The sequence below is a fragment of the Nesoenas mayeri genome, assembly GCF_963082525.1.
Source record: "Nesoenas mayeri genome assembly, chromosome: 2".
Lineage (NCBI taxonomy): Eukaryota > Metazoa > Chordata > Aves > Columbiformes > Columbidae > Nesoenas > Nesoenas mayeri.
The window spans coordinates 110,414,618-110,432,671 of record NC_137543.1 but is presented as its reverse complement, the minus strand read 5'-3'; the positions used below and the strand labels follow the sequence as shown (position 1 = coordinate 110,432,671).

General features: G+C 40.3%; 2 protein-coding genes across 2 annotated transcripts in view; one reads left to right on the top strand and one right to left on the bottom strand.

Moving 5' to 3' along the window:
* The window catches only part of SUGCT (succinyl-CoA:glutarate-CoA transferase), a gene marked incomplete at both ends in the record, with an annotated part of 360,317 nt that extends 355,714 nt beyond the window's left edge, over window positions 1–4,603 (bottom strand). Inside the window, 3 exons of the mRNA XM_080338492.1 lie at window positions 192–265; window positions 360–411; window positions 4,435–4,603. Coding sequence (XP_080194618.1) covers window positions 192–265; window positions 360–411; window positions 4,435–4,603 — 295 coding nt within the window. The remainder of the gene's footprint in view (window positions 1–191; window positions 266–359; window positions 412–4,434) is intronic.
* A 3,021-nt stretch (window positions 4,604–7,624) lies between these two features.
* MPLKIP (M-phase specific PLK1 interacting protein) lies at window positions 7,625–16,650 on the top strand. The gene is made up of 2 exons (XM_080339819.1): window positions 7,625–8,078; window positions 12,623–16,650. The coding sequence occupies exons 1-2, from the start codon at window positions 7,719–7,721 to the stop codon at window positions 12,824–12,826; spliced, it is 564 nt and encodes a 187-aa protein (XP_080195945.1). The 5' UTR covers window positions 7,625–7,718; the 3' UTR covers window positions 12,827–16,650.
* Window positions 16,651–18,054: the final 1,404 nt, after the last annotated feature.

Genomic DNA, 18,054 nt, shown 5'->3' with positions numbered 1-18,054 from the left:
CCCACAAGCCTTTATCTTTTCTCTCTCCTGTCCAGTTGAAGAGGGGAGTGATAGAGCTGCTTTTGTCTTTCTAAATATTTCTAAAAGTTTTCCATCTTGCATTCACAGTCATGTATGACTTAAAATACATAAACAACTATTTGTTAAACTACTCCACATTCTTGTAAAAAACAGACAAATAAAAACCTTACCTGGTCTTTCCACTTTTATAACTTCAGCTCCTAGATCTCCTAAATTCATTGTGGCAAAGGGCCCTGCAAGCACCCTGTCATATTGAAAAAAAAAATATCATTTTCTTAGTTTTTCCTATCAGAATATTTGCATCTAGACAGACCGTTCCAAACAGACAAAACACAAACCTTGTTAAATCAAGAATTTTCACACCATCCAATGGCTTTACTTTACTAGCACCTGACAAGAAACAGAAAACAGTAACTTACTTTTGAACTTTTTAGTTTTGTAGGATATGTTTCTCATTGGTAGTCTGAAACAGTTTTTTATTACACACTCCCATCATCCTGCCTCACCTCCCTCCCCAAATAAAAGATAATAAAACTTTCTGCCCAGTTAGGTTATTAGGAGTGCATTACATTAGTAAAGCCTTGCAAAGTTGGAAAACCTGACAGTTAACATTGCAGAATCTATTCTAAACACCTAGAAATTCTACAATAAAACTATTTTAGAGATTTTTTTCTATGTGCCTTCCACAAACACTGACATAGCTTTTAGAAACTAAACTGAAGGAAGATCCAATAAAAGCATAGCAAGCAACATTACAGTGATAGAATAAAACTAATGGTTAGCAGACCAATGTGAAGCACAGTATCCTCACAAAGCATTTTGACCTGCGTAGGCCCATGCACTTGCATCACACAGAAAAAAATAATATCTGCATTTCAAAAAAAGAGGCTACAAAACTGAAGACAGAACGTAGAACCCAAGGAAATACTCATTCTGTCTTTAACTTTCAATGGCAGTTTCACACAGAAGACAACTATGAGGAAATCATGATGCTTTCCTCCTTTCCCTCAGCCTTTCCAACCTGACTATCTCTAAGAAATAACAGCAGTGGCAACAAGCATCACAGTCAGAGCAAGCAGTCTCATAGTCCAGACCACAGGTTTGCCAACCCTGGCTTCACTGACCTCAGGTAAGGAAGTTATCTTCTGCTAACTCAGTGTACTATTTAATTGCAGGCTGGGGATGCAGACACTTCACCACCCTGTGTGGATGGTAATTTCTTTACTATTCAGAAGATGGTCTCATACCATGCACACACACAAAAAGGCACCTGGCCAATAACAGCACAAATATTACACAATACTAACTTGTGGTAAGCATCACTTTTTGGTGTTTCTCTAAGTAAAACATGCCTGGGGGAGGACAAAACCCCAATGAATTCAAGCACAGACTTCCTCATAGAACAGGAAGAAGACATGAACAACAGTCCCTCAAAGTGTGCAGGACAGTGTGGTACATCTCCAGTCATACAGCAGTAAATGCCCGTGTCACCTGCTCCATTCTTCTTCCATCAGACCTGAGCCACCCTTCAGTCACCTCCATAATTCTCCCTCCCACCTTACATAGATATGGTAAGAAGGAGATTAATAGATACATAATAATAAATACATACAATAATAAAAAAGCTACAGAGATACGAAGCAGCACTGAGACTTCAAGGATTCTGCCAAAAGCACTGTACAATGAGAACACTTGCATCCCATTCTTCATCTTCAAGACAATTTCCTCAATTATTACCTATCACTCCAGAGGGACTTGACTTTAACAGGTCTTGGTTTAAATACAATATGCAGACCAAGCAGTATGTTGAAAATGTGCCTATATAAGGACTGGCCATGTATTTTGCACATTTCAAAGCCTTTAGGAAAGCCCAGGCTGACACCTCTCTTCAATGCTGCATGGCCTCAGCAAAATTTCAAGGTGTTAGAAAATACTCGTGCTCTTGCCAAGTAAACACCACAGATTCTCCAGCATAACCTCAATTTCACCAAGTTAGCTCTGTTCGAGCAAACACTTAAGCATATGCTTGTCTGTTAAGGAGCTGAGTGCACCATTTGCTTCACAATGGCGTTACTCTGTGTTTACAGAAAATATGTAAACAACAGCTTTACTGAAGAGCACAGCTCCCTAAAAAAATAAAATACACATATAATTATAGTTAACAAAATGGTCCATCTTACTCTTTTTTTTCCACACCTTTTAAAACTGCACTCTCTTACTCAATAGTTCGCTTATTCTCCTCCTGAGACAGCATTACTTAGTGTTGCTTTAACTCTCACACTACCAGAACAGCAGCAGCTTTTACAGAGCCAACAGGTTCTCTACCTGTAGATAACTGAGTTGCAGGAATTCATACAGATATTTCCCAAAGAAGCCTATAAAGTGTTAAGATTAGCTTGCCAATATGCATTTATGCATAACTAAGACTGATTAATCCTTACTAATTACCGTATCACTCATATTACGGTAAGATCTAACACTTCATTTAGGGATTAGAACTCCTCTATAGTTGGAAGAGGAGAGAATAATTGTTGTTTCAGAAGCAAACACACCATTGTGATTTTTTTAATGCCAATAAATAACTCTGATGTTCACAACAATGAAAAATGCAAGAAAGAGGAGCAATCAAAAGCTTGCTTTTGAAATTCTGGGGAAAAAACCAGACCTGTTAGTCTCTTCAAACTAGAAGAGCATAGATATTCAACACCAAAAACTTGTAGGACCTAGATATGCATTCCCACAAGACATTAATTTGCTAAAACAATTACTTTTGATTCTCAGAGAAACAGCTGTTCTAGTACACTGACCCTGAGTACCAAAGTGCTACCAACTGCTTATTGCCAGAACTAAAACAAACAAAACCACACCACAAACAAACAGAAGAGATCAGAATTTATCAGTATTGACCACAAGCATCTCCTACTTTTTTTTCCTTTCCTTGCTAGCCTCTATCAGGCACATAACCAAAGTTAATTTTTTCCCACAAAGTGTTTTTTGTTTGAATTCTGGCTCAGTACTCCAAGAATCTCTAAAATGCAAACTCACGTTTTCTCTTGTATTTTTGCTTTTAATTATTCCAGTAACTTGATGACTGATAGAAAAATCCACTCTCCTATCTCTAACTATATTCTATGTTCTTTATTCCCATTATGTATCTACTGTAAATAAGAGAGCCATGTGTATCTTTTATAAATAACTTTGATGAAGAATAAATAGAGCCATTCACCCTCAGTATGATTTAAACTCTTTAGTTAAGCTCAGTAGGTTGTTCCAAGGTTGCTTTAATGTAATAATGAGTAACCAACCAACAGAGAGAACATTCTATAGAACAGAAACCAATTTTCATATCATACTCCCAAAAAAAGCTTTCCTTTATACTGGTAAGTCACAGAAGAGGGCACTGAGAAGAGAGCTTATTAGTACATTTAATTTGCATTGTTATAAAAATAATAAAAGGAGATTCCATTCTAATTACATCCAATTCCAGACAAGATCACTCCTTAAGTGTATTATCTCTACTGTGATTGCACAATCAATATTTTTTAGTTCATACATGCAGCAAGTCACGATTAAGTCCAACACTTCCATGGATTAATTCACTATCAACAGGAACTCTCCAACCAGGGACACACTTGGTACGTTTATCATGCAAAATAGAATCCCAAACTTCCTCTGATTCTAGTGCAACTGTTATTTTTTTTTTTCCAAGTTACTAATAGAGAAATCTGGGAGCCAGAGGAAAGTGACTATGTTGCAGCTTGGTTTTATTTTTAAAATAATTCTAATTTTATAATTTAATAATTACATATTATATATTTTTATATATCATTAAACTTAATATTATTTGTTGGGGGCTTTTTTAAGCGGAAGAAAAAAGACGAGTGTATGAAGTTAAGAGTTCTGCAACCTTTGGAAAACTCAGGCCTAGGAGCGGACAGCGGGCACTTTTCCCCCCGTCAGCCGGAGCGGCCCGGGGAGCTGCCCCGCCACAGGCGCAGCGGAGCTGCTGGCAGCGCTGCCGTGCAAAGTCCACCGCAGCCCCGCGGAGAGAGGAGCCGCAGACCGAGGCTACACAAGCGACGCGACCCCGTTCGCCACCTCACCCACCGCCCCAGGCCCCGCAGCGCCAGGGAAGGGGGACAACAGCGCCGGTAGCGGGCTCAGCACCCGGCAGGACGCAGCTCCGTTCCCCTCCTCACACACGCCGGAGCGCAGAGCTGCGAGAGAGCGGCAGCAGGAGCCGTTCCTCAGGTGTTTAACGCCCCTCCCGCTCCCGCCCCCCCAGCCAAGTGACCCCAACCGCTGCCCAAGCCGCGTGTGACACCGCCTCAGAACCCCGGCGGGACCTAACGGGCAACGGCGCTCAGCGAGGTGAGGGAGGGAAGGCTGAGGAGGAAGGCGCGGCGCGGCTACCTGCCGGCGGAGCGCCTCCGCCCCGCGCCCCGCCGCCGTTGCTAGGGAAGGCGGCTCTCAGAGCTCCGGGGCAGCGCGGCGAGGCGCTACAGCCGGCAGCTGCGGGGCACGGGCTCCCCCACAGCCCGCCACAGCGGCAGCGCCTTCTTCCCAGCCCGGCGCGCAGCATCTTCGCGCCCAGTCAGCCGCTGCTCGAAGCAACGCCGAGCGCCTCAGCGAGCGTCGCGAAAAGGTGCGCGCCCCGCCACACTGCGCAAGCGCAGCTCCGTACCGCCCCCTCCCGCCTCCCGCACCCGGGGGAGCGTTAAATTGTTCCCGGGTTGGAGCAGTGCGCCGGCGCTGTCGCTGGGTTTTCCCGCCATGAGTTGCAGGGCTGCGGTCAGTTGTCGTGTTCCTTCCTCAGCGGCGGAGGCGCGGGTTGTCTCACCGATAAAGTAGTCCCCGTTAAAAGGGTGGCTCTGCTGCTTTTCTTAGCGTGCAGGACGCAGGTAGCTGGACTTCACAAACTGGGAGGTGTCTTGCAGATGTTGGGAGTGGTAATTACAGTTCCTGTGTAAAAACCTCAGTATTTATATTATTTATTGTTTTTGCTGCGATGTCTAAGTCTGGAGAAACCAAACGGTTGACCACTATAAACTTGTTCTTCCAGTTCGGTGTACAGGCTGTGACATAAAATATTGCCAAGATGGAATAAAAGTTAAATAACCCTACAAGGTTTTTCTGTACTTACAAGGTAAGCAGCTGTGCTGGGCCATTAAATCATTAAATTCCCTCACTGGCATAAGGTAGATCCCTTACCGAATTTTGGCTGCCTTGAAAGTGCAACATTACTTACGCCACAAGCTATATCTTCAGTTGTATATAGCTATGGAAGGGTTAGCTTGAATCTTTAAGCAATTCTTCCTTGAGCTAAGTACTATCAGACTATTTTTAGTTCGTGTTGGGACAGAGCAGAAGGCTTGTTATAGGAACACCATGGTGTCTGCTTTCTCTGTAATAGGATAAAAAAGCCTGAATAGAGGTTCAGCATTTATTTATGAGAAGTATACTGTGAGGATAAGATGACAACTGCATCTCAAGAACATCTGAAAGTTCTGGCTGCTTGGAAATGTGCATTACGAATAGCGCAGTCTGAAGAAGCATTGTATATCAGCCTGAACGCAGAGGAAGAACACAGAGAAAATCTTCTACATGACAGATTTGTTGGCTGGATATACTACTTGTCGTGAAAAGTGTGACATGGATGCTTAAAATCCTAGAAGCAATTAGGATTTGTCAACAAGAAGAAATTAATCAGCAAAACCATCCCAGTATAACTCAACGTATGTGTAACAATATGTGTTTCTAATTTGTTTGGTGTGAAAAGTGTTTAAATTAAATTAAGATGGCCTTTTCTGGAATAAGTCTGATCAGACAAATTGATACTTACATTGATAAACTCTCTTGTGTAGACATGGCATTCCACTGTGTGCATAATATATACAAAACTGGTCTTCTAGAGAAGATAAAACAGTAAAGGATTAACAAAAAATTTAAGTGAGCATGTTTAGTATCTTTGCATTTTATAATTACAAGCATATTGCCCCATTTTTCATGGGGAGATTGTAAAACACAGTGGAGATCTGAGTTCACAGAGAATATAAAGTTAGTTATCACCATTGGGAAAAAAAGAAAAACAAAAACACAAAGAAAACCCAATGAAACAACAACTGTTTAAAACCAAAGAAACGCAAGACTTAGCGTACAAAGCATAGAAACATCCTGCTTATTTTATTGGCTAAAGTTTGTCCGCGGCTGTTCTGAAAGCCGTTTTTAACTTCATACATTGCAGTGTCCTAAAACAGGTTAGTACTTTGTTGCCCTGATGGATATTTTAAAAAACTCTTTACTATTCTTTTGCTGAGCTATTGAGGATTTGCATTAACATAGCTGAGAACAGAGAAGGAATTCTAATAAATAAAGTTGTTAAATTGAGTTTATGTTGCTAAATAAGACATTTTCCTCCAAGAGAGCATTTTCCCATGTATGTGTAGGTCTCATTGCCGGCGCTACCACCCTACTGATGAATTACTGACCGTTCAAACTGATTTTTTAAACATTTTCTATTACTCTTTAAATATGTCATTGTATGTGTTTTCAGTTGGGACTGCTATAATGTATGTCGTTTTAGGAGGCTCATATATTAAAAGACTACACAAGAAAGGAGTACAAATAAGAGTACCTGAAGTGCCATGAAATGTGAGGCAAATAGTTGCTTTGCTTTACAACAGTTGACTTTTTTGATACATATCAGCTGTAATAAAGTGGGCTGATAAATACCCGCTGTTACTTACAACTACATGGAGCACACAAACACCAGGTTTTATCACTACGCCTTACAATTTGAGCTAATAGGCATAGCTGCTACACACCTTCTAAGACTGTCTTATTTCTGATTGTTCCTCTTCGGCTTTGAAAATGCACAAAATTCCTCATAGTCAGCCTGACAAATTGCTGTTTAAGGCTGATGAGCTGGCCACCGGCTCTCCTGCCCCGCCTGTTTCGGGGAACCGGCTCTCGGGAACTGCTGGAGAGAGTCCAGCGCAGGGCAACAAAGATGATGGAGTGGAGCATCTCCCGTATGAGGAAAGGCTGAGGGAGCTGGGTCTTTTTAGCTTGGAGAAGAGGAGACTGAGGGGTGACCTCATTAATGGTTATAAATATGTAAAGAGTGAGTGTCACGAGGACGGAGCCAGGCTCTTCTTGGTGATAACCAGTGATAAGGGGCAATGGGTATAAACTGGAACACAAAAGGTTCCATTTAAATTTGAGAAGAAACTTCTTCATAATGAGGGTGCCAGAGCACTGGAACAGGCTGCCCAGGGGGGTTGTGGAGTCTCCTTCTCTGGAGACATTCAAAGCCCACCTGGACACCTTCCTGGGCAACCTCATCTAGGCGTTCCTGCTCCGGCAGGGGGATTGTACTGGGTGATCTTTTGAGGTCCCTTCCAGTCCCTGACATTCTGTAGTTCTGTGTGAACCGGCGGGAAACGCGCCCGCGGAGGTCGGAGCCGTTCCCGGGGCCCGGCCCGCGGTGAAGCCGCGCAGGGGCCGTTGCCAGCCGAGCGACCCTCGTCTCGCCTTCCCCCGCCCGGAACGCTTTGAGCCCGGAACCTTCCGTCCGCCTGGCGGGGAAAGGAGGACCGAGAAAACGCCGGGAGCGACGTCGCCCCGCCGAGGCGGCTGCTGGGGAACGCCGTTGCGCAGGTTTTTTCCTCTCCGCCATCGCCTCGCCGGTGCTGGCCATGTACCGGCAGAGCTTTCGCCCCCCGACGCCTCCGTACGCGGCCGGCGGCTTCCGGAGCCCTCCCGCCGGCGGAGGCCCTGTGCCGCCCTCCCCACGGGGCTACGGGAGCCCCCACCACACGCCGCCCTACGGCCACCGGCCTGGGCCTTACGGTGGCGGCCACTCGCCCCGAGGCCACGGTTTCCACGGCGGCGGCGGGCGGTTCGGGAGCCCGTCGCAGGGCGCGCATACCCCGCGCAGGCCGCAGAGCGTCAGCCCCCGGTACCCGGCTCCCTACGGCGGCAAATCCCCGGCTGGAGCTCCCCAGCACCCGCAGCAGCACAAGCGCTCGCCCGGGGGCTTCCAGAGGCACCACCAGGTATGGGGTAGGGCGGTGAGGGACACAGGCCTGCGCCTCCGCACAGCGGGGCGGGAGGGGGGAGCCGCTGCTGCGGTGCGGGGCCCTCGGTCCGCCGGGGAGAGCACGGCCAGGACTTGTGGCCAGGCGCAGCATCCTCTCCGCCACCGCGATTTTCAGGGGAGAGCGAGAGTTGCACCGCGCTGGGCAGCACCTGACTCCCCCCGGTAGAGAGGATGGAGAGCCCCCAGTTCAGGCAGCTGTGTGATGAGGAAAGGGGTTGGGGCCCGCGCCTGGCAAAAAAGCCTGTTGTGAAGACACAAGGACTCGCAGGAGTGTAGCTTTCTTCCTTTTTCATATTCTGGTGTGTGAAAGTAGAGAGAAAATTAATTACCACCTGAAACTGCAGCAAACCTCTTTTGTCTCTACGTATCTCCATTTGATCAGGTGTTTGTTTGTTGTTTGGTTTTTTTGTTGTTTTTTTTTTTAACACAGTGGTAGAGTGCTGTGTGGTTTTACTTTGCCTGTGTTGTCCTACATCATGGACACACACACAGAGCCTTCTGGGACATGAGTAAAGAAGAGGAGTGCTCTACTAAGGAGAGTTAAACTGAGCCTCCTTCAAGCAGAAATTACAGCATCTGTTGAAATAAGAGAGTATCATTTTAAAGTCTTGGTATTGCACTGCAAGATTTTATTTTTATAAAGTAGTTTTTCCAAGAGCTGTCAATAACAGGTTCTGTGAGTTATGCTTTTTTCAGGTGGTTTAGTTAGGGTATGTGACTGGCAGTGCAGATAGGGATGACAGTTCTCAAGGTGATACCAACTTTATGTACATAGGTGGCTTTATGCAATATTATGGAAACCTTAAAAGTGTAACAGATGACATGCAGTACAGTCAAGAAAATTTTCAGGTGCTCTTACTGACACTTTAAGGATTAAAGTGTAATAATGAAGTCAAATTTTAGTAGAGATTAGTAAAATCATAAATATGCCTGCACTGCATGGTCATGTTTCCATTCAAAAATAGTCTTTGGATACTTTATTATGATGCAGATAACTGCCTTACAGGAATCTCATAGTTGCTGGAAGGGGATCATTATGAACTTTGTTTTCTTCAGCATAACAGCAAAGGCTCTCCCAGTGTGGAATCTTAACCTCTGTACATGTTCAAGAAGCAAAGGGTGTGGGATTTCTGCTGCAGATTCACCAATGTGTAGACATTTTCCTCTTGAAAATCATTCTTTGGATATTCAGTTGTTTTTTGAAAGCCTGCCTTAAATTAACTGAGCAGAAAAATATGCAGGAATCTGTAAGCCTCTAGTTTTATTCAGAACTGTTTCATGTCAGCCAGGAACAGTGTCATAGGCTCCATCCTTGGTGCTAAATAAGAAGCCTGACATAAAGAAGGTACAAATTTGAATCCAGCCACCGACTGGCACAACATTTTACCTTCTCCCCTTTCCTTCTGCAGACCTCGTGAGTAGTTTAGCAGCATTGACCTGATGGTGATGCTTTGTAAGACTAGAAAGACATCATATGTCTGTAGCTTTGCGTGGAACTAAGGTAATGTGTATGTGTGTACGTTTACCTGTATAAACACAGGTTGTTTTGCCTGGGAGGGCAATAGAGGCAGTCACGGAGGAGGTCTCATAAATTGTGAGTCCCTGTTTTCTTTGATATGAGCAACAAGAATGAGGCAACCTACTCATATGAGCAACCTACTCATGAGGCCATGAGTAGGTTCAGGTAGAGGGATTTTTTTGTATGTCCTTAAACATTTTCTTCTGAGGTATGTGGATTGTTTCCATCTCTTCTTTAGACACTATTTTTAAGAGACCGCAGGACTTTTGAAATTTATGATGTAACTGTCACCTCTGAGGTGAAAATCTTAAGCAACCCTTTAAAATCTCATTAGGAAACCCAAAACCATTTTATATTTACTTCTATTAATGATGTGTTATTAGTATTCTGTGCTCATTTTGTGCTTGCAGACTTTCATTTCTTGAGAAGAACAGAAAACTTAAAACATAGTAAGCTTTATTTTTCTGAAATGGCTGAGTTAACCTTTATGTAGCAAGTACTTTACAGAGCTTTCCGTTTTTTCCAGAAATGTATCTGCTTTAGATTTTACAAAAATGTTTGTTGTAGCTCTTCAATATCTCCTTTCAAAATTCACTTAGCAGAAGTGTTTCCCTTTCTACACTCAGCAGGAGTTAGTGAACTGGCTAGTAGCAGTAGCTACGTAGTAGTGATAGGTTGAAAATTGTTGCAAAAAGTAAAAAAAAAAAATCATGTGAAATGGTATAATCCTGATTTCTGTGTTTCTCTTATCTGCCAGCAGCTGAAATTACATCAGATGAAGAAAGCTGATAAAGGGAGCGATTGTCCCCATTTTCAAGGCAGTGTTACCACATTCAGTAACATGCTGATAGCACCAAAATATTTTTTTCTATTTTAGAGAGAGATTTGTTATCTGAAAAAAAAAAAAAATATTGAGAATAAATTGTTTCTTTAAGGAAAGTTTAGTGTGAAAAGGCTATTGGCACCAGTGACGGTAAAATATAAAGGTTTTTTTAAGATATCTTTGGCATCAAACAGTTTCACTTGCACCAGGCTGTTTTCCTTTTCCACAGGCCTATATAATGTGAATAATCGCATTTTGATTTTTTTTAACACTTACTGAAGGCCATCAATCTTATATTACATAATAATACATTTCCTGGATTTCAAACCTGCAAAAATGTCTGTGTTACTGATGGCCTGCATTATATTGTAGTGAAATTTAATATTATAAAATGAATCCATCCAAAAGATTCTTACTATTTAACTTTTTTTTTTCTGTTACTGGATACTGCAGATCATTAGGTCATTTCAGCTCTGAGTGCTACAGATTAGGCATAATATTAAATGAACTCCACACTCAAACTGTTTTACAATGTCAAAGTTACATGGTCTTCTTTAAACATGGTGTTTTAGAGAGTCTGGGGTTTTTTTAATTTTGAAGATAGAATGTACTGTGTGCTACTGCTTTTCTACTAAATTTGAGAGCTTAAAGAACATTAATGTCACTTTTGTTAGTGTGTATTGACTTGCTCTAGGAAACTTCTTGTCCCTTACAAAGTTTTTAGCTGTGTTGTGAGGTGATTTCTCTGACCTTTTCCCTTATGGTTTTGATGCAATACTTCATACAGTAATTTTCTACCTTTTAGTAATTTTTCTGTTTCAAGATCATCATCTTAGCTGCATAACCTAACTGTATGATGAATTATTAGAAACAAATGCCCTGCAAATAAGGCATGGAGGTTCCCACTTTTTGTTGTGTGTCTGTTATCATAAAGCTTTAGGAGTTCTAGGAAAATACTGAGACCACAGGAGCAGCTCCTGCCACAGCACACTTTCAGAAACAGGTTCAAGACCCAGCAGTTTTCAGTGGAATTGGTTCCTCTGGTGAAGCGTAGGGACCTTCACTATATGGCCTGGTTTCTCAGTTTTACCGAGAAATTGTTTCACGTGATCTATTGCCAGAGATTCTGTAGGGCTTATTAGTCAAATTCAGATACCATAATTGCTGGACCAAAAAGCTGGGGGAGTGGGGAAAGCAGCCCTTAATCAGTGCTTTTATCCTCCTTTACAAAGTCAGAGGCCGGTCATCAGCCTCAAGGAATCCTGTTCATCTAATTGCACAGAATGAAACAGGTATTTTTGGAGACTAACTATTGTGTATCTGTAGTATAAGTTTTTTTAGCTTAAAACAAATGAATTTAAAGGAATATAGCTTTAGACAAGACCTCACTTTTTAGGTAAATTAATCTGTGGAAAAGGAAAAATGGATAATGCTGACAGGAGAACATGGTTATAGCGATTTCCTTTGTGTCGTAGCGCTCTTTAAACTGCAGAAGTGCAGCAGGTTTGCAGAAGCGATTGTGGTGATCCTTGATCTTTAAAAAAATGAAATATTAAAAGTACCTTACAAATGGTTTTTCTTTCAGGTAATATTTGGTTAATCACTGATTACCATCCAGATTGTATATCAAATAAAATAATCTATTCTCAAATTTGACAGAACACTTGTTTGGTTAAAACAGGGTGTTTTTCCCAGTAAGTTCTTCAGGTCATTTGTAGCTAGTTGCCTTATACAATGCTGGGGTCAAGCTATAAGTACTTAATACGTGACTTCTGCTCTTGTAAACATTATCAACTCTTCCTCAGCCTTTAACTTCCTGTTTTGTTATTTAGTTAGACATGTCCTTGACTTAGTCAGCTTATGAAAAATGGCATGAGAAGCTTTTCTGTAGTTATGTGCCAGAGTGACATAAACAAGTATTTTGGAAAAGACTGGTGAAGACTTTTTTTTCTTATGCTGGTAAATAATCACTCATTACTAAAAGTCTAATAAAGTTAATATTTTCTGAGAAAGATGCAGGTAAGGAGTTGTAATTATCATCAATAATCAGCTTCAAAGCTTTCCTACATTAGAAAGAAACTATATATATATATTTTTTTTTTTTTTAGTTTGAATTAGACTATTAAATGTTTCTTTACCTGATGGTTTTCTTCCAAAGGGATCACCCAGGACATCTACTCCATTTGGTACAGCGCATGGCAGAGAGAAAAGAGTGTCTAATGATGTGGAAAACTATTACAGACCTTCAATGCTTGAGGACCCATGGGCTGGCCTAGAGCCAGTTTCTGTTACAGACATAAACCAACAATACAGCAGTGAGCAAACAACATATACTGGTAAAAAAGGGAGGTATTTCAGCTAACACTTTTAAAGGCCAAATAAGTCCATCCCGTCAGGAAAACTTTGGGACAGAATCTTTATACTTACACAAGATGAACAATAATCAAGACCTTAGATGATGCTTTTATTTTATCATATGTCCACCCTTTTATCCTACTTTTTTTTTATCGCATTGGATATTTTTATGTATGGGAGGGAAAAGGAGTGGTAGGAAAACGTACATTTCTGGCTACGTGGAAGTGCCTACCAGCTTTGAAGAACAAAGTGTTCTTTAATCACCAGCGACCGATTTGTGACTGTTAAAACAGGTTTTCATATATTTACCTCTTCCATGTGAGATTGTTAGCCTTTTATTGTAAACTCCTTTAGGAAATGGTATTTTTTTATGTTTCAGCGTTTTTAGGATGAAGTAACTTGGAAATAAAATAGAGTTTTGTAAATCCTTGTTTTGTAATGTATAAGGATTATTTTAGGACTTTTGTTAAGGTGTGCACACTAACACAAATAGTACTAGTGAAATTAGGTGACTTGTGTAAATGTACTTGTATGCTGTAGTTAACCTCTGATTTTGTGCATAGTGTTTTTTGTTAATTATAGCATAACGTGAAGTTGAAACGTTACTTTTAGCCATCTCAGGAAACAAATGTATTGTCTGTGGAAAGTTTAATTTGTTGAACCAGCTCTTGAGTCATAAAAAGATTTCTGTAATCATTTTCATTTGTCTTAGAAAAGAAAACTTATTTGAAACAAAATTAGACATTTCTGGATTATAGTAACAGGTCTGTTCATTGGTAATTTGAGTCTAAGGAGCACATAAAACATCAAGATTAAATAAACACAGATGTACTTTCTGGATCCACCTGTTAGAATAGCATAGAGTGAATGAAAGTGTGTATACAATTGACATTAGTACATGCATAGCATTTTTTTTTTAATCTGCACAAGATTTTTCCATTTTCTTTTAATTACTTTTTATTTTTACCTATGGCAGGTATCTTTGCTTTGTGTGCATGCATGCTATGTTTTTATACTGAAGAGGAAAACAATGAGGTTTTTTTAAAGCTTGTCTGTATGTGGAAGATCCATTCTTAAATCCAGTAGCTAATATTGTAATCTAGAATAAATAACAAATAGTTCCAGGTGCAGGCATGCTCTTAACATGCCATGTTAAACCTGCAGTTGATATCTAAATTTTTGTTGAACCTACTGTTATTTGTTTGTTGATCTTGGCTTTTAAGCAGTAGGTAGAGGGCAAAAACTTTGTTAAATAAAAGCACTAGTTCAGTTTTCAAAACATACATTTTGTTTTAAGGTTCTTACCTCCTTCACAGGAAACTTATATTTGTAGTCCTGAAGCATGGTTAGGTAGAAAAGCACAGGGAATCGCATTAGACTGTTCTTAGTAACTTGTCTTTTGCTGAGGTGGAATAGTCCAGTATACTTTATCTGTTGCAGCATAAAATGCCTTGGCTTAATATCACCTTCAGGAACATCTTCAAACTGGAAGGCGGGGTAAACATGTTGAAATGTGCTAGCTGACTCTCTTGCAGTTCTATTACTGTAATCTGAAGTTTGTGTCTTCCCCAAATTGACCTTATTGTGTTAGTATTATATCCAAAAAGGCTGCTCAGAAAATGGAGAACATAATGCCTGCTTGATATCAAGAATGGTTAAATCTTCATCCCAGAAGCAAAACTGTGCCTTAAATGCCAGCTATCAGTATTGTTATCTGTAACTGTACCAGCAAAACTGAGATGACTTGACAGATAATTCTAAAGACAGATAGTCTTTAGAATTTATAAATCAATTAATGTTGTTGTGAAAAGTGAAGGTTTATTTCCTATTGTTTTTAACCGTGTCAGGTGCTGCGAAGCTCACCAAAAAAAAAAAAGATTACAAGGTGTTTAACTAACTCATCTTTTTTGTTACTATTTCCTTTGTGGTTCAACGCGGTTTTCTTTTTGCAATGTTTGGTGATCTTGGTGAAACAGTTACGATGTTATTTAAGAGGTTAAAGCTATGACATGTTCCCAGTCAGACATGAGAAGAAACTGAGTTTGGAAAGGAGAAAGGAAAGGAGAAGGATTCATGACAGAAGAGAGACTATTAGAGGTGGGACTGCTTATACAGTAGCTAATATCGGCTGCCCTTGCACATTGCAAAGATGCATTTTTCCACTTTGGCTTTGCAGTTGACCCAGGGAGCAAAGCCAGCCTCCTCTGGTAATAACTGTTAACTCCTGGAACCGGGTGTCAGCAATGAAGGTAAATGTTCCAGAAAGAGAATTGAGGAAATAATTGTGAAACATTGTTTAATCAATACAGGCCTTCCACAATGCCATCTGTTAAGCCGCTGCTCCAGTGCACTTCAGGATATGTCCCAACAATAATAAGTACATCATTCTGCTAAAGACTCCAATAATTTGGTCAAGAATCAGCAAGGAATTTAAATGTAGGTGTAATAAACATACTAACCTCATCGTACTGCACCAAAAACTTTAAAAAAATATTCACATTTCTGGGTTTTAGGAGAAATTTTGTGAATACAGTAAGATTTCAAAATGTCATTGTTGAATAGCTGTAAAATGCATGAACACATGTTCAGAACTATAAATATAATGTACTTGAAGTCAATTTAAGCTTTGCCTTTTTTGCTATGATATCCAAGAAGCTTAAACACTTAGTTCCTCACTGATTTTTCTCCCTTTTCTCATATGGCAAACATTCTTTTTGCCCACGTGTTTCTCATGGAGACAGGGTGTATCACTTCCTCATTTGTTAATGAAGCCACTTCATAGTAAGGGTATGGCTCTGGAAATAGTATTTGATGATAAAGTACAGCACAAATACCTCCTTTCCTCCTGAGCCCATGAAACAAAATAGTGCCTGTGTCCTGTTAACAAAGGGATTCTTCTGTAATGAGCACACTTAAGAATATGGGCATTGTTCTTTCTTCAACAGACTTCTTAGACTTTAAGGTAAGTCATTTAGCTCCTTTTTGAGAAGTTTGGGTTGATTTACTTGTTTTCCATTCTGTTGTGTTTGTGTGTCAAGTCAGTTGCACTTTTAGTTCAATTGTTTTGAAGGAGTTGTGTAACTCATTATTAACTCTCTTCTAGCAAAAATGTAATTTCATTTGTTGCTGTTTACTACTACGTTTAACAGCAAACTGCATTGCTTATTACATTGTGGTAATATCCGAGAACTTAAATCAGCTAAGTACAATTCTGTGAACATGGCAACACACCAGGTGGGAAGTTACCCCAGGTTTTGTACTGTAATACTTTAAAGCTAGTTCAGGTTTAAGTTTTCATAGTGACTTCATAATACAGATGATTGATTATTCTCTGGAACTTTGGAAACACATTTTTACATTGAAATTATACAACCATTTGAAATGTTAAAATTTCAGTTAAAACAGGATTTTTAAAATGCATATCAAGCTGCTTCTCTTTAGAATTAGCAATAAGCCATTGAGATGTAGCATTTTTCCAGTGTCAAAACAGGGAACACTGCAGGGGAAATGCTTCTGGCCAACAGAATGGGTAACTATTGCAGTCAGGTTGCTTTTCTTTCCTTGTTAAATAAATCTGTATGTGTTCTTCACGGTATATAAATATGTTAATTAGACATTTCGGGGGGAGCATTTGAAATGTGCATTGTATGGAAAGTCTACAAGTAGTGCTTTGGCTCCCTTCTAAAGAAGAGTTTTTATGGTTTGGGTTTCAAGTTATGCTTGTGAGTAATGAAACTGATGTCAAAGGATTTACTCGTGCAACCAAGATACGTAAGTATCTAACATTACACTTTGAAAATTGTATCATACATTTGTCAGTGCTTTTTACCAACTCTGCAATAAACTGCTCTGTTTAGCAATTGCTCTGAATTCAGATTCATACATGTGTTTTTATACACAAGCCCAGAATGTCTGGCAATGAATTAAACTTGTTTTTACAAAATTTTCCTAAATTCTCAAAAGTAAAGGCTTTGTTCTCCTTTCCCCAAATCTTGGTGCTTGCCTTCTTCCCATCTTTCTTGTGCTAGGGGAGAAAAGGGAGGATTCGCTGTACTGGTGAAGAATCATGTAATGATTTTTATGTCTCAGGCTTTCAGAAGTAACTAGATAAACTTCTTTATTATTTGAGGTGGCTCAAACAACTTCTTACACCACAAGAAAGGAAAGAAATCACCAAGTCACCTTAACACTTAACAGTGGTATAGTTCCAGCATTCAGTTGTTAGTTCACAATCAAATTTTTTGCCCACAGTATCTTTTTTTTATCTGAGTGTCTCACCAGGCACAAATTAGTTTCATTTTTTACCATTGTAATCAGAATACGTGCTTTGCTGACTTACAGTTGAAGAAGACTTTTTCAACCTGGACTTCTGAATTTACCTTTACAAAATGATTAGCTCTTGGGTGGTAGACCTCAAACCTAGGCCTTCCTTTTAAAGTGTTTTAGGTCTGACTAAATGAGCTTTCTCTCATCCTCCTCACTTTGATGACACTAGAAAACCTTTGTTTACTGGGCTAAAAAACAGTTGGGCAGGTTCTCAGTCCCAGAACAGGGTCATCAAACAACCCTTCCCCTCCTAGAGTTTTCCCCTAGTCTGTGTTTTGAGCCAAACAGCCATCCATTTTGTTTCACCAGCCATACGTGGGTTGAAGCATTTTTAAATCATTAGTGGTTTGTTTAGTGCATGTCCTGGATTTAAAATTTTACCAGCATCATATATTCTAATTGGTAGTTTAACTCTTAAAACTGTTGCCCAGGCTCTTCTGCAGTAATATCCCAGGTGAATTCCACTGCCCTTTGTTTGCTGATCTGTGGCTGTTGCATATTCCTTAAATGAACTGTAAGTCTAAAGATTCATATACAAGACGGTAACTTCTGTGCCTAAAAGGAGTCATACCAGTACAATTTCAGAGTGAAATTTTTAATATTCCTATTAAAATAAGAGCTTCTCTGTTCCGCTTTTAACAGGACAGAAATGAAACACAAAATTAAGCGGTTGAGATACTGAGCTGGAAAGTATGGTCTGCACTGCATGAGTTGGTCTACATGACTAGGGACATCATTACAATTTGGCATAACCTGTATTAAGCCTGATTGCAGATAGAATGGGTTTTTAACAAGGAGCTGAAAAAAATACCATCCCAGTCCCTAGTAAGACAGAAAAAGGTATTTCTCAAACATTACCTTACACGCAAAAGAATTCTTATAGAGCCTCACGGACTATGAGACCTCTCT